We start from the raw sequence: 14,154 nt of genomic DNA on the forward strand, positions 1-14,154 counted from the left end.
GGGCTATTCGAGGGCTGTGTGTGTTTGCTGGTAGGATGTGGGCTGGGACTGTTTGGCCACAATCCACAAACTGGTTTCAGTGTGTCTGAGTGGTAATCATGAGTGTTCCCGCCAGTGGTCCCGATTGGGCCACTGCTGGGGTGTGTGTGTGTGGGCTAGACCTGCTATTGGCTGATGGGTATTTTGGCTTTTACCTGGCTTTTAGGATAAGAAGAAGACCCCTGCACCCAATCTTTAGAGATCCCTGAGAAACCTGAAGGAGTCAATTATCCTATCCAGCTGCGAGACCCGTGAAGAAACCTGAGACCTGAATGAAGGAGGCCTGACGACCAACTTCTGCTGCTGTCCTGGAAGAGCCATGTCTTGCTCAAGACCTTTAGCAGTCCTGCGAAGGAGCTGCGACACTTGAAGAGGAGGGAACATCCATTCCTGATGTCTCCTCGGTGCCCTGCCAAAGGAAGCCTTCGGAAGTGCCCCTGACTCATCCTGTGGCTCACCAGCTTCGATTTTGGGCTATGCTGCTGGCATCACCATTCCGAGTTTTGACCTGGAACTTGTGGGGTCCTCAGCTTGCCCTATGAGACTGTTCTCTGCGAGATTTTGTCGTCCTAGCATTGAGGGGACCACAGATAAGAGGGAAAGTCTGACCACAGCTGCTGTGTCCTTTTGCATCGCTGTGCTGTAGTGACCACCTTCTGAAATTGCTTACCAGACCCGAGTCCAGTCCTGAGTGGAGTCCTGCATTGTGTTTTGCTGCAATCTTACATCGAGAGTCCTTTCTACAGTGAAAGACACCAACCGGAGATCAGCTCGAACCTGAATTGAGGACTGTGACTTATGGCTGGAAAAGCAACGTCTGCCCCTCTTCGTTTGTCCTGTCAAGTCTGGGGAAGAATCGGTGTATGGGAGGTAAGTTACAGAACTTCTTACCTACCCCTATACTCCCATTATAAGTCAATGGGCTTTTAATACACTGTTATTCTAACAATATTGGCTTTGCCATTTCTTGCTTGCACAAGACCTCGGAAAGTTGGGGCCACTTGGCCCCTAACCCTAAGAACCCTTCACTGGACACTAGAGACCCTACCTGCATATTTTCCTGCACAAAAGCATCTGTTGAACTTTAATCTGAACTTTTGGGCAAAAGGCCCCAGACAACTTAGAGATGGACAATTGTAGTCCATTATATGTGGACCTTGAGTGCATAATACTATTCTAACCTTTCCTTTTCAGGAGTTTTGTGATGTGTATTATGCCCAAAACTAGTGAATGTATATATGTGTCTATGTAGATTAGAGATGTGTGATAACTCTACTTGCTAGGAGTCATTTTTCATCGTGTGTTTCAGCCAATAAATAATAACTCTATTTTTATACATCCTGTCTCAGTGTATTCTGTGATTCCCATTGTGTGACCTCATTGAGGACCCCTTACAAGCTCACCACCTCTGAAGAACAGCCTAGACCACCTGACACTGCTACCTGAACTGATTTGGCTACAGCTCCCCAGAGTTGTCCCTGTCACAATATAGGTTGGTCTTCTATACATCTGTCCACAAGGCCAGAGTATGTAAAATCAGTCCTAACAGGGGGATGCCCCAGATTAAGTGATAGGGGGCCTTCTTCCAGTGGGGGATGCCCTAGACCAAATATCAGGGGACCGTCTTCCATTGAGGAGATGCACCAGATCAAGTGACATGCTGCCTTCTTCCAGTGGGGAGCTGCTGCTGACCAAGCAAAAAGCAACCTTCCTCCATTGAGGGGGAAATACTTCCCTCTAATTACTCCCTAACCCTTGCTCTACTTGAGCAGCCCTGTCTTAGGTGGGCTACTCTGAAAGTGTACTGTTTGCCTCCATCAGGCCCATGTGTAGCCCATGATTTGTCTGAGGACAAGTGACTTCAAGCCTTCGGTCGGGTGTTCTGTCCTTCTTACTTAGCTTCTGTTTTCCTTTTCCCTTATCCTCCTAATCTCATACTCAGCATGAGTACTCAGCATGATGCTGAGGAAAGGATATGCAGAGCAGGAATTATGATTGTGACAAGGAAGAGCGGAGCTCAGGGTAATGAAGTTTAGAGGTAACTAGTCAGGACTATCGCCATGGCAGTCAATGATATAAGCATGATGATGAGCTTGCATTCCTTATCATATTCAACCTAATTCTATGTCTCTTTTCTTCTTGGCAGTTACATCATCACATGCGGAACGTCCATTTCAAAACTACCAGTGGTGACATGTCCTTCAATGCTCAGGGGGACCCACCCACGCATTTTGACATTGTGAACTGGCTCTACTTCTCTGAAGTAAAAACTACATTTCTCAATGTGGGAAACTTCATTATCAACTCTGCAGGGCAAATGCAGTTTAACTTCAGTGACCGTGACATTCATTGGCACCCCGACTTTACACAGGTAAGACCTCCCAGATGAGTGTTTGGAATCATAAAGGTAAAAAAGAGAAAAAGCTCTTGTTCTGGAGGTCCTGAGACCTTCATTTTGCTTCTCTGCACCTCTGCTGGCTCTGCTGGGCTCTCGACACTCAGAAAAATACTCATACCATGAAATGGCGACAGCTTTTTCACAGCCGTCAGGTTTTCTTCATGCCAGACTGACACACATACTGCATCGTTGTCAAGTACAAGAACTTAGCCTCCGTGCTGAAGACGGAGCTGTTTAAATAGCATTATGAGAAAGAGAGTCAAGCCCCCACCTTTTTTTAATACATGGCAATGCAAAGCTCTCCATTGACTTTTCTCTCACACCTGGCGATTAGTCATTCTTCTGCTTGACCTTCAATTTGAGATACATTTTGGCACTCGCCACTGGATTTCCCAGTTCAGCTGCCCTTATTTGGTCATGCAGCTGTGTCCTTTTGCTTAAGAAACCCAGACACGGCATTGTTATCTGTCTGTTCCCAGGCTGCTTATCTGATTCCGCAGGGAACATTGGCAAGATTAGGGCTCTGTGGCCTTGAAACTTTTCCGCACAGGAGGCTGACTCATGCCACCACTGTATTACAGATATCTGCTTTATTAAATACATTCTATTTGCTATTAAAGGCAAGGTTTGTGATTAAAGGGGTGGCTAGTATACAAAATAATGAATTATTGTATGTCTGGTCATATTTAAACACTTGGTTATTTTCTACCTGATTTTTGTATAGCATATTTCTATATTCTGCGCTTCTCAATGTATCATTCATGATTTAAAGCATTTAACACATTTATGATTTTATAAACACAACACGATTTAAAGCAATCACGTTGTTAAGCATATTTGAAGGCCTAGATCACCCCACATGGGTTTCTATGCCTGGTTTAAGTGGGAAGGGGCTGCCCCCTACTGCATTCAGTTGTCGGGACCTCCTCTTCAGTCCCCCGTACTTTCAACCGTACCCATGTCCACCCTCCTTGATTCTCATCTAAATAATATTCTATCACAATCCTACAATTGTCAGTACTAACACATTAGCCTTCTTAAAACAAAAACATGTGTGTCCCTAAACTTCCTTTATCTTCTTTTATTTGTACCCCACCTCCATTTCTTAATGTATTTTAAACTAACTATATGTTTCAGAAAAGGTTATGGGCGTTTATGCATTTTTTGAGAGTTAGTCATTAACTTGAGGCAACCCAACAGTCCCATCATACATTTTAGCCACATCGCGGCTTATCGTCCACAATATCTCCTGCTACTCCCCGCTCAAGACATCATATTTTCTCCCATCATGCTTATCAATGCAATCGTTCCCACTTGTGAGAGTTCATGTTTTTATTCTCTTGCAGTTGATGAATCTTCCACTCGACTCATCTCGGTTTGGCATCTGTGGACCGTCCGTGTCCTGTTGCCTTTGTCCTTTCTTTTGAGCTGTATCACATCCAGTCTCCCAGGTCTTCTCTTCTTTTTGTTGCTTAGGCCAGGAGTCCATTATCTTTTTTCTTTTTCACAAAAGTTCAATTACGTAGGCATGGAACACTTGCATTTGCACCGGAGACACAAGAATGGGGGAGTTTCTGCAGGTTTTAGCAAAATGTTTTTGTATTTCTGGGGCTGGGTGGGTGTCTTGATGGCATCACTCTGCTTACGGCCAACTTTTCCTGCTCCTGCTCCATATAAGTCCCTCAAGGTATACCTGTAATATAAAAGTTGAATCAGTTTCTTTTTTAAAATTAAGCATGTCTTTTATAATATCACATTTCCTCCCAACTCATTCATTAAAACAAAAAAAACTTTGGTTGCATATTTTAGCAATCTTACCCTACCTCCTAAAGACACTACATCCTATCATGTCTTCTGAACTTCCCTGTCTCCTAGAAAAACTAGTTTATTGCACTTTTCATTTAAAACTTTTTATGGGTCATTCCTGCCTCCTAGGCAAGCTACACCCACATCATTTACTTTGTGTCAGCCGACTGGAACCTGGGTTTGTTTTCAATAACATGCATTACACTATTTGTCCTTCGTGGGACACATTTTTCTCCTGAGGGTGACACATGCAAACCCAAGGAAATAAAATAACAATTAAAGAAGAGGTCTTCTTCTTTTTCTTGTCTTCTAGGCACATCTGCGGTAGACGAAGATGTTCTTGGAGATCCCCGTTGTCTATAGGAAATCGAAATAGAGACAAAAGTCATTCGGGGGCTGGCAAAGGGGTCAAGTTTTCCTCCTTTCCTCCTAACTTAAACCCCTTCCTCCTTTTTCTGCTAACAAACAATGCTTTCTGAATCATGGTCTATTTTCCTTCAGCCCTTTGTATGTACAGGCCCTCCCTTATTTGTTGGTGCACATAAACAACTACTTTTCAATACTCAATGTTTAGGCTTGGTTCAGCTTAGCTGCATGTGCTTTCAGGTTAGCTGCACGTTCTTCGTCAGCTCAGCAGCACATTGTTGCAGGTTAGCAGTAAATACTTCATTTTTTCTCTTGATTTTGTCAGACCATGGTCTTCCCTTCTTGTGCTTTACTTTTATCCTGCTGAGACAAACAGAGGCATTTTGCTGCACACCGTCCCTGCCTAACTTATTCTAGTGTACCGCTGTTTTTCAAAACTATGGCACCAATTCTTACTATGTGCCTCCATTTTTTATCATACACAACTGTGTTTTCCTATTCTAAATAATTGTATACCCCTGTCAAATCAACCTTCTTTGGCATTATGAACACAAAAATAATTAGTCACCTTCAATTTTTTTATTTTTTTATGTGTGTGTGTCCCAAATTGGAACTTTACAAAAAGATGAATTTGTGTGCAAGGTGACTTCACAAGGTGACTTCACAAGGCGGGACCCTGGTCAGGTTAACAATTTCATTGTCTGTTCAAGGATTTTTACTGTGGCTAATAGCCAGGTTGTTCGGTCACCGCCTATCAATCTACGCCACCATTTTTCTTCGTCCCACCCGCATTCTTCAGCTAGCAGGTGGTAGAGGTACGTCGATCTGAGTTGCTGATTTTTTTGACACAACAAGAGGAGGTGTCGGATTGTTTCGGTTTCAAAATCACATAGGCGACACTTGCTTGTTTCCGAGAGTCCTCTGATTAGACGATTTTCATTCATGTCCAATAAATGTAACCTTGCTCTTACCAGGGAGTTGCGTGCCATCCTGCTAGGGAATTTTTTTAGATATCTCATAGGTTTGTTTAATTTGCAGAACGAATGAGGCAGTTGGTGAAACAGTTTATTTTTTTTTGCTGTATCTTGTGTTTGTATCCAGTCTAGCTCTTTCAATTTCTTGGTTACTCTGACTGGGTTGGTAATAAGGTCTTCTTCCGAGCACGCGACTGTCAATAATAAAGCCTTATTGACATTTTTCCATGACGATAGCATTTTCACCTTTTCTGCTTGTATTTCTTTGTTTAGCAGACCGTAAATATCTTGACTTTCTGCAGTGATGCATTTTCGGTATAGGTGTAAGGAGTTAATGTTGACTGTTGCCATGAGAGATAGGAGGCTGAGTTCTTGCCGTATTGCTGCTGTGGCCGTAGATTTTGGCAAAGAGAGGACTGACATCCAAAACTCGACTTCTAGTTTGGCCAGACTTTTTTAGGAATCTAAGGCATAGCCTCCGCACCGTAGGTGATTGAAGGGACGACTTTCTTCTTATAGAATTCGATGACTGGAATTGCTGAGAATCTTCCGAATTTCATATGTATCACCCTTCCTTGGGCTGCCAGCTTTTTTATTTTGTTTTGAAGGTTTTCCTGCATTGAGGTTTCTTGTTTCGAGCTGTCTATTATCACTCCAAGGTATTTGAACTACTTTACTTTTTCAATCTCGGTGTCCTCTAAAAACCATTTGTGTTTTTGAGGTCTGTTTTTGGGACCCTCTTCCAGGATCATAATTTTGGTTTTCTCTTTATTAATTTTTAGATTGTTTTCTGAAGTGTAGAGGAGTAGGTTATTTACCTGTCTTTGAAGTCCTATCTGGGTCTGATCAAATAGAATGAGATAGTCCGCGTACAATAAGCAGCTAATTTTGACAGTGGCCAAAGTCAGGGGGAACGTTCGGGTGAGGTCTTCGGTTTCCCCATAGTCGCCGATATAGGCTAGAAACAGAGCTGGGGCTAGAGGGCACCCTTGTTTCACATCTCTTCCTGTTGGTATTTCTGCCAAAAGGTTCCCTAGTTGTGACAGTCGCACCCTGAGGGTGGTGTCAGAGTGGAGGGCTTTTATTGGCTGGAAGATTCCTTGTGGACAATTCCACATCTCCAGTTTTTCCCAGAGGCGAGACCTGTTGACTAAGTCGAAGGCCTGGGAGAGGTCTATGAAAGCCAGAAAGGTTCCTGGCTTACCCTCAAGTACTTTACTTTTTAGGGTGCTCATTGTTAGTATGTTTGCTGATGTGCCGACATTTTTTTTAAGCCCATTTGGAAGATGTCGTTGCAGGGTGCCAATTTGGCCCAGGTTGGAAATCTTTTCAAGAGCAAGCTTCCAAAAACATTTCCAATACAGTCCAAAAGGGCTATGGGGTGGTAGTTTGACAGGTCGTTGGTGTCGCCCTTCTTGTAAATCCGGACAATGGAGGCTTTTGTACAAGATGGCGGAATAGATTTTTGGGCCATGCATCTCTTGAAGATTTTCTTAATGAGGGTTGCCCGTTCAGCAGGGTTTTTTTTCAAGTCTATGTTGGATATCCCGTCCGGGCCTGCCGCTCGGGAGTTTGTCAGCTTTTTGAGGTAGTCTAGAATTTCATCCTGGTCATCCAGCAGAAGCCAATCTGTGTCGTCGGGTGTCCTTAGGGTTGGTACCAGGTTGGGTGGCGGTTGGAAGAGGGCGCTGAAGTGGTCAATCCATTTTTGTTCGCCCATGCAGTTTAGGATCAAGTTTTTATTCGAGGGCGTTGCTGTTTTTAGCAGAGACCAACATTCCTTCGCTTTATTCACACATATTGCCTTGAACATGTTTTCTGAGTCCTGCTGGTATAATTGGTACCAGCGATCTTTTGTCCAATTTTGGTATTTTTTTATGGTGACCCGTAGTTCTTTGTCGAAGATTTACCTAGCCTTCTTTTCGTTCTTCGTAGCTCTCGTCGTTTTTCTACCAGGAGGACGACATATGAGTGTTTGGAGAAGTCGAAGGAATTAGACGGTACTCTGTTTTTCACCATATACTGGACTAGTAGAGGTACGTAATCAGGATTTTCTTTGTTTTCAGGGCACCCTCTGGGAGCGTACCTTGCGGTCAGTTTTCTGACTGAGTCGGCTGTTAGATTCAGGCGGTTTCCCCAGATGTTTGGTTCAACCCCTAAACTATAAGGGGTTGGTTGTTTGAAACTGTTGTGCCAGGATGTTGTTAGCTGATTGTGGTCGCTGTTTTTTGTTTTAAGGACTTCAAAGTCCCTCGCTTTTGCCAGAAATGGGCGCGAAACGAAGATGTAGTCGATGGTAGCTTGGAGGGTTCCTTGCTCCCAGGTAGGGAGGCGGTCTTTTTTTGGGAAGATTGTGTCGAGGTTTAGTAGTTTTCTTAAAGCCATTAAAGTCGACCATTGTTGACCTGTTTTAGCAGCTGGGGAGAAATTTGTTCTGAGACCTGTTTTATTGGAGGAGTCGTGGCATTTGGCATTCAGGTCAAATTATGATGAAGGGGACCTGATGGGAAGATTGGATGTCGTCCATGGTTTGTTCCATCATAGAGAAGTAGGTGTTTTGGTTTATGGCTGCTGGGTTCCAGTATGTGTTTACGATTGCTATTTGAGACGCCCTGGATTTCGTAGACTCTGCCCATTCTATTAGAAGTGTCTGGATTGATAGGTTTGATTGTAGCGTGTCCTTGATCTTCAATCCTATACCCTGTCTGCATGCTGTGAGGAGGCCAGAAGTGGGGCGACCAAAAGGGCCTTTGTTGGCCAGAGCTAGGATAATGTCATACCCGTCCAAGACTAGTGTTTTGCGTAGCCATGTCTCTTGGAGACAAATGATGTCAAAAGAGGCCAGATTTGCGTCTCCCAGTGACATCAGATGAAGGTGACCTCGGGTGTTCCATGAGCAAAAGCGTAGCAAGGTTGGTTTGTGGCCGGCTGTCGAGTCGTCCTTAACCCTTTGGTGCCGACCTGCGAGTTGCTATTTCCTGGTTTGTGTCAGCACCTTTGGTAGCCAGGCCCAGAGGCCCTGAAGTTTGTCTCTCGTTTGGGACTTTGGAGGAGGCCTTTCTTTATCTGCAATTGGTCTGGCGTGAGGTCTCCGCTCTTGTTGATTGACTGCCTCAGTTTTATTTCCTTTGTTGTGGGTATAGCTTGCTTTGTTCTTGGCGCTTTGGGTTGCTGTTTCTTTCCCTCAAGCTTTGGACCAAAGATGGGTTAGGGATACGTTTGGTAATTTTTTCTGATTTGTTGTAGTTGTTCCTTTCATTTGATATGGTATTGTAGTCATTTCTTCTGTTCGATCTTACTAGTGCTTTTTCTCGTTTGTTTTTCTGAGTCATATTTTGTCTCTGGGCACTATATTGGCTTCTGTTTTGAGATTTCCGATTTTGATCAGTCAATATATAGCCCAGAGTTAGCAGCTCATCCTTCCCTTGGATTATTTCCATTTTCATGCTCTTTGAAGAGATGTATAAATAGGCTTTGGCTCTTTGGAGTGTGTGTTATGGGTCCACGATCTTCAATTCGTCAGACTTAATCCGGCGATGGGCTGGGATGAAACCAAACAGGGAGAGGATTCCCCTTCTGTTGAGGATTATGTCATCCCTGTTTTCGGTTTGTTGTTCCAGTTTTATAGGAGACATTTTCAAATGCCTTGTCGTCTTCCGGTACAGCTCGGTTCTGGATTTATAGTGCTTGTAATAGTGAGGCAGGTTTTCTGCGGTTGGATTTACCCTCGGGCTACACTGATTACTGGCCTTCAAGTTGTGGTCTGACCCACGCTCTCCACTCTTATGGTGTAAGGTTTGGTCTTTCTGGTGGACAAAGATGGAGAAAGCGGCCTAGTCGAGAATGATAGTCGCCTACCTCCTCCGCCCCCTGGAGGAGGTAGGTGACTTCCTTTTTGGGTTCTGGTAGAGCTTTGTTCTTCAATCTTCCAGGGTACGGAAAGGGGGGGAGGCTTCATCATCAGTGCTTGGAGATTTGGCCTGGCGAGAGAGTTTATCAGGCGTCGCTGTGACTTGGGCCTTATGAACAACGGGCCCCTGTTCAGATGGTGGGGTTGAGTGGTCAGTGTCGATATATTGAGAAATGTTCATCAAATGTTCCTCCGCAAGGAAGTCTTCCGTTGTTTTGTGTGAAAATTTGCTCCTCTTTGGTTTATTCAGTTGAAGGACAAGAGTTTTGTCCGGTCGATGGATTGAGGGGGCTTTGTTTTTTGGTGCCAGTGTCAGTTTTTTGGTTTATCTTTCCCATAGATTTTTGAGCTTGAAGCAGGTTTTCAGTATTGTTTTCTTTGGCTGTGGATAATAGTGGATAAGCTCGATCTTTTGCCTCTGGGTTCGGTTTTTGGTGTGGAGGAGTGAGGGGGGCTCGTCTATAATGTGAATGACCTCCCACTGATCTACCCTGATGTATTCATCCAGTGGGGCAAGTCGAGGGTCTGGAGTGGGTACTGGTAATAGTAGTTGTGGGGTGGGCCTTGTTTCAGATTTTGGGCCAATGGGGGTTTCGTCTTGATCTTGCAGGGGGACATCCTCCCTACGCTTTTCACTGTTGATGTGATGCTTCTTTAGACGCTTGTCTAGGGCGGTGATGTAACCTTCTAAAAAGATTAATTTTGTGTGCATCATCGCTTGTATGGTGGTGTGGTATTTTAAATTCTCGTTTATTGCTTCATAAAGTTTCGTAAACAGCACCAGGGCAATTGTTACAGCTGACATGATGGATAAAATGTCCAACTTTTTTTTGATGGTGATTCTTTTGGTGTTCCAATTTGTTGGGAGTGTCTTTTTGACAATGGCGTTGTTGTGTGGCTCTCATTAAGCAGCCTTCTGGCTCTGAGGCCGCTTGTTAAGTCTAGTGACCCCCGCCAGTCCCAATCCAAGGTCAACTTTTTGTTTGCGAGGTCGGTTGGATCACCCTCCAGGAAATGCCGGTTTGACAGCTGGCTTTCATTGCTGGGTAGATGGAGTTCTTGGTGGGAATTTCTGGGCTTCTGTCCCATTGAGGACCCTTTGGGCGTGCTCAATTCTTGGAGGCCGGGGGATGAAGTAGATAATGGTTGTTCAGGTTGTATCATGTGGGCCACCTGATTTTCGTGCAGGTTGTTGGCATGAATTAAACTTTGATTTTCCCTTTCCCTGAGCCTTCTGGACAGGAGCTGTTTTGCCATGCTGATCTTCTCTTTCCTCCTGGTCCTTATGAATAGGTGGTGTCGAGCATTCTATTTCCTTGATAAGTGGGGTCGGAGGTGGACTCCCCACTTGGTGGAGAGGGGGTTTGTTCTGAGATTTGGGAGCCAGAAGGCACGGGGACATTCTGTGTGGCACCTTGAGCGCCTTTGAATGGTCATGATCCTTAGGAGGCGGGTCTGGAGCCAAATCCCTTTTTCTGGCTTTTTGTGGGGGTTGGCAAATCATAACAGCCTCTAGGATTTCGGCATCTGTGAGATCTTCTTGTCGTTGCAGTGGTTGAGGCGCACAAACATTGAAGAAATCAGTTACTAGGCTTTCCACTGATGGTTTGGTTGATTCTGGTTTCCAAGGTTTTTTGTTCGGTTTTTTGATATAATTGCCATCAAGGCTGTATTTAAATGTTTCTTTTGTTTTGGTTTTGTTTTCTCTTTTGGTTTTAGATGATGTTTTTTCCCTTTTTTGAGTGAAGCAATCTGACTCCACCAACGTTTTTTTGATTTCATAGACCGTGGCGCCTGGGACGCCTCTGCATGATCGACGTCTGGGGTGCCTAGTTCTTTTGTAGTGGACTGTGTCTGTCCATTTAAGTCTGCTTGTAGCAGGGGGGATGCCCTGCCCAGAAAGGGCGAACCTATTTGCTGCAGTCCTGAATGGACTTGAGCAATGGTTTGTATCTGGCTGTTATGTGTACAGTGGTTTAAGTCCAGGTGTGCTTCCGTGTTTGAGTTGAGTGAGACACGGTTTCCCGCCTCATATGTGATTTCCTTTTGTAGCGTTAAGACCAGGTTTTTAGAAGAGTTCACGGTCGCGAAGGGGGGCGTGGCTTTGCCCCAGTGTCTCTGCTCCATCCTCTGCTCGACAGCCGGGGGAGCAGGGGGTTCCTCATTGTCATCATCGGAGACCACCTCCATCTCAGCCAGAGGCTGCGGTACCGCTTCCCCACCTCCCATATGCTCCCCCCCACTCATGGACCACGGTCCTCCCTCCGGAGGCCACCAGGGGCCGAAGCTGTGGGGAGGATTTCCGTGGTGGAGACGTCAGGTGCGAAGGGCGCGAAGCAAGATGCGTGCCCGAAGGTAAGAGGTCTCTTTCCCCCTCGAGGTCGGCACTCCCTAGGTGCTTGAGGGAGGGGTGGGCTCGTGGGGTGCAGGAAGTTGCTTTCACCTCGTCCCAGCGATGTTTGTGCTGCGGGGGTATGAGATGGTTCTTCTCCTCTTTGAGGCAGGGATAAGGCAGGTGATTTCAGAAACGGTCAATTTTGTAATTGTTTTTTGTAACTAGGCGTGGACATGCACTTCGAAGCAGGCAACCTTCCTCCTTACCCGTAGTGTCAAGATCGTTTTCAGAGACCAATGAGTTTGCAGGGTCTGGCGCCTTGGCAGCCATGCACAGGCCTGCTCCGCGGTGTGGTGAAGGTCTTGTAGTAAATCAGCAAGGCGGCTCCTCCTACAGGAGCAACGGAGACTGGGGAGAGACTGCAATAGACTGCACACTTGTAGCCACACTCCACGGCCCGCTCCGCAGTGTGGTGAAGGTCTTGTAGTAAAACAGCAAGGCGGCTCCTCCTACAGGAGCAATGGAGACTGGAGAGAGACTGCAGTAGACTGCACACTCGTAGCCACACACACACACACACATCCCCCCTTCAATTTGACTTCTGTTTTCTGTGATTGTCTGAAAGGCCATGCTGCCATCTATTTTCTACTCTTTCCACACATGATTGCACCTATCTTGGGAAAAACAACTACACACTCGAAGACATTGTGTCTCTTACTAACTTTTTCCTGTTACTCACCTGGATCCTCTTACTTTTAGTACTGATCAACTGTGTGTCCACACCCTTTTAGCATGAACTAGTACTTACCGTTTTCTTTTTCTCCCTAATTAATGCCATGCAGACATTTCTTGTGCTTGCGTGCAAGATCCATGACTTTTACCTGTAACATAAATTAAAATTGTTACAGGCACTCAAAAGGAAAATTGTTTTTAACTTACCTCAATATATTATCTTAAATTGGCTTTGGGCACAATCTTCCTTGTTTGGTTGGCCTAATTTTTTGGTCAACCATACTCCTTTTCTCTGTCTTCATAGTCACTGATGCTTTTTATTGCCCTATGCTCTTTTTTACTGTTGGCCAGAAAACCTAATTAGTGCTGCTTGTTTCGAAATGTTTTGATTTTTTACCCGTTTTATGCTTCTAGGTATATTACCTATCTCTTTAATCATTTTTCCATTTCTTCCCTCCTTCAATTTCTCTTTTATTATTTTTTTTATTTAAGATAATCAATCATTTTAATCTTTTTCCAATTCATTTTTCTGGTCCTGTGCAAAAAAGGCCCAAATTCTACCTAAAGTTTTTAATCCTTTTTCTAATCGTCTTTTATTTATATTGAGTACTCATTTCATTTTTGTCATGTATACTAAATCATACTTCCTTTCTTTTCATTGTGTGATGCTTTAAGGAAAGTACCACTTTATATTCAATTAAGCCCTGTCTGGGTATACCGTCATCTGTGACTTTGTTTAACCTAAATCTTTTTATCTGAACCATCATTATTCTTCATGATTCTTATTTCATTTTGTTTGCTCCTTAATCATTTGCCATGCTTCTCTACTTTATGCCTACCTCTAATTACATGGAGGTCATTTGTCTCCTCCTCTAGTTCATAAATGTTCCTGGACTGTGCCTGAATTTATTAAATATTTTCATTATTTTTCCACTAGGTCACACAGCTGTCTATAATACCACGTTTTTGCCACAATAATAAAATCCTTTACATTTTACCCAACCAATCTCATTGGCCTTCTGCCTTTTTCATGCCTTCAGAATGATGCCCATATTTAAATGGTGCATGTCTCAAAACAAACCATGCTTTCCTTGATACCCTAAACAACATCTTTATGCTTTTAGGCTTCTTCATCCAATCCTTTCATCTACCATCTGAATCCTATAACAACAGAATTTCAACTGTTAAAAAGGTTTTTCACTATTTTGAAAGAATATTCACCTTGCCAGCCACCAAGGCCTCAAGAAATCATAAAAGACCAACACCATACAGTCTGTCCTACTACACAAGGTAGAGCTCCTGGAAAGGAAATGTTAAGATCACCCCCAAAACCATCATTCAGTACATTATGCTATCCTCAAACTCCCCAAAAACGGGTCACAGAGGATCCAATAGCACCTTTCAACTTCAGAGAGCTCTCTAAATCTGAAATAATAGAGATCATGAATACAATAAGACCATTCAGCTGCAAAGGCAATGCCTGCCCCTGCCCATATGCTAGTTCAAAAGACTGTGTAGAACCACTTACACCATTTCTCATGACGTCACCAATGCCTCCTTCAATTTCAACACTGTCTCTGCAGCTGTAAAAGAA

The 14,154-nt window shown here is 44.1% G+C and overlaps 1 protein-coding gene across 1 annotated transcript in view; it reads left to right on the forward strand.

Moving 5' to 3' along the window:
• Positions 1-14,154, forward strand: part of LOC138568883 (vomeronasal type-2 receptor 26-like) — a 109,406-nt gene that overhangs the window by 26,832 nt on the left and 68,420 nt on the right. Inside the window, exon 2 of the mRNA XM_069646664.1 lies at positions 2,186-2,410. Within this exon, the coding sequence (XP_069502765.1) occupies positions 2,186-2,410 (225 nt within the window). The remainder of the gene's footprint in view (positions 1-2,185; positions 2,411-14,154) is intronic.

This window comes from Ambystoma mexicanum, chromosome 2q (assembly GCF_040938575.1).
Source record: "Ambystoma mexicanum isolate Mex_15411 chromosome 2q, UKY_AmexF1_1, whole genome shotgun sequence".
Taxonomy (NCBI): Eukaryota; Metazoa; Chordata; class Amphibia; order Caudata; family Ambystomatidae; genus Ambystoma; species Ambystoma mexicanum.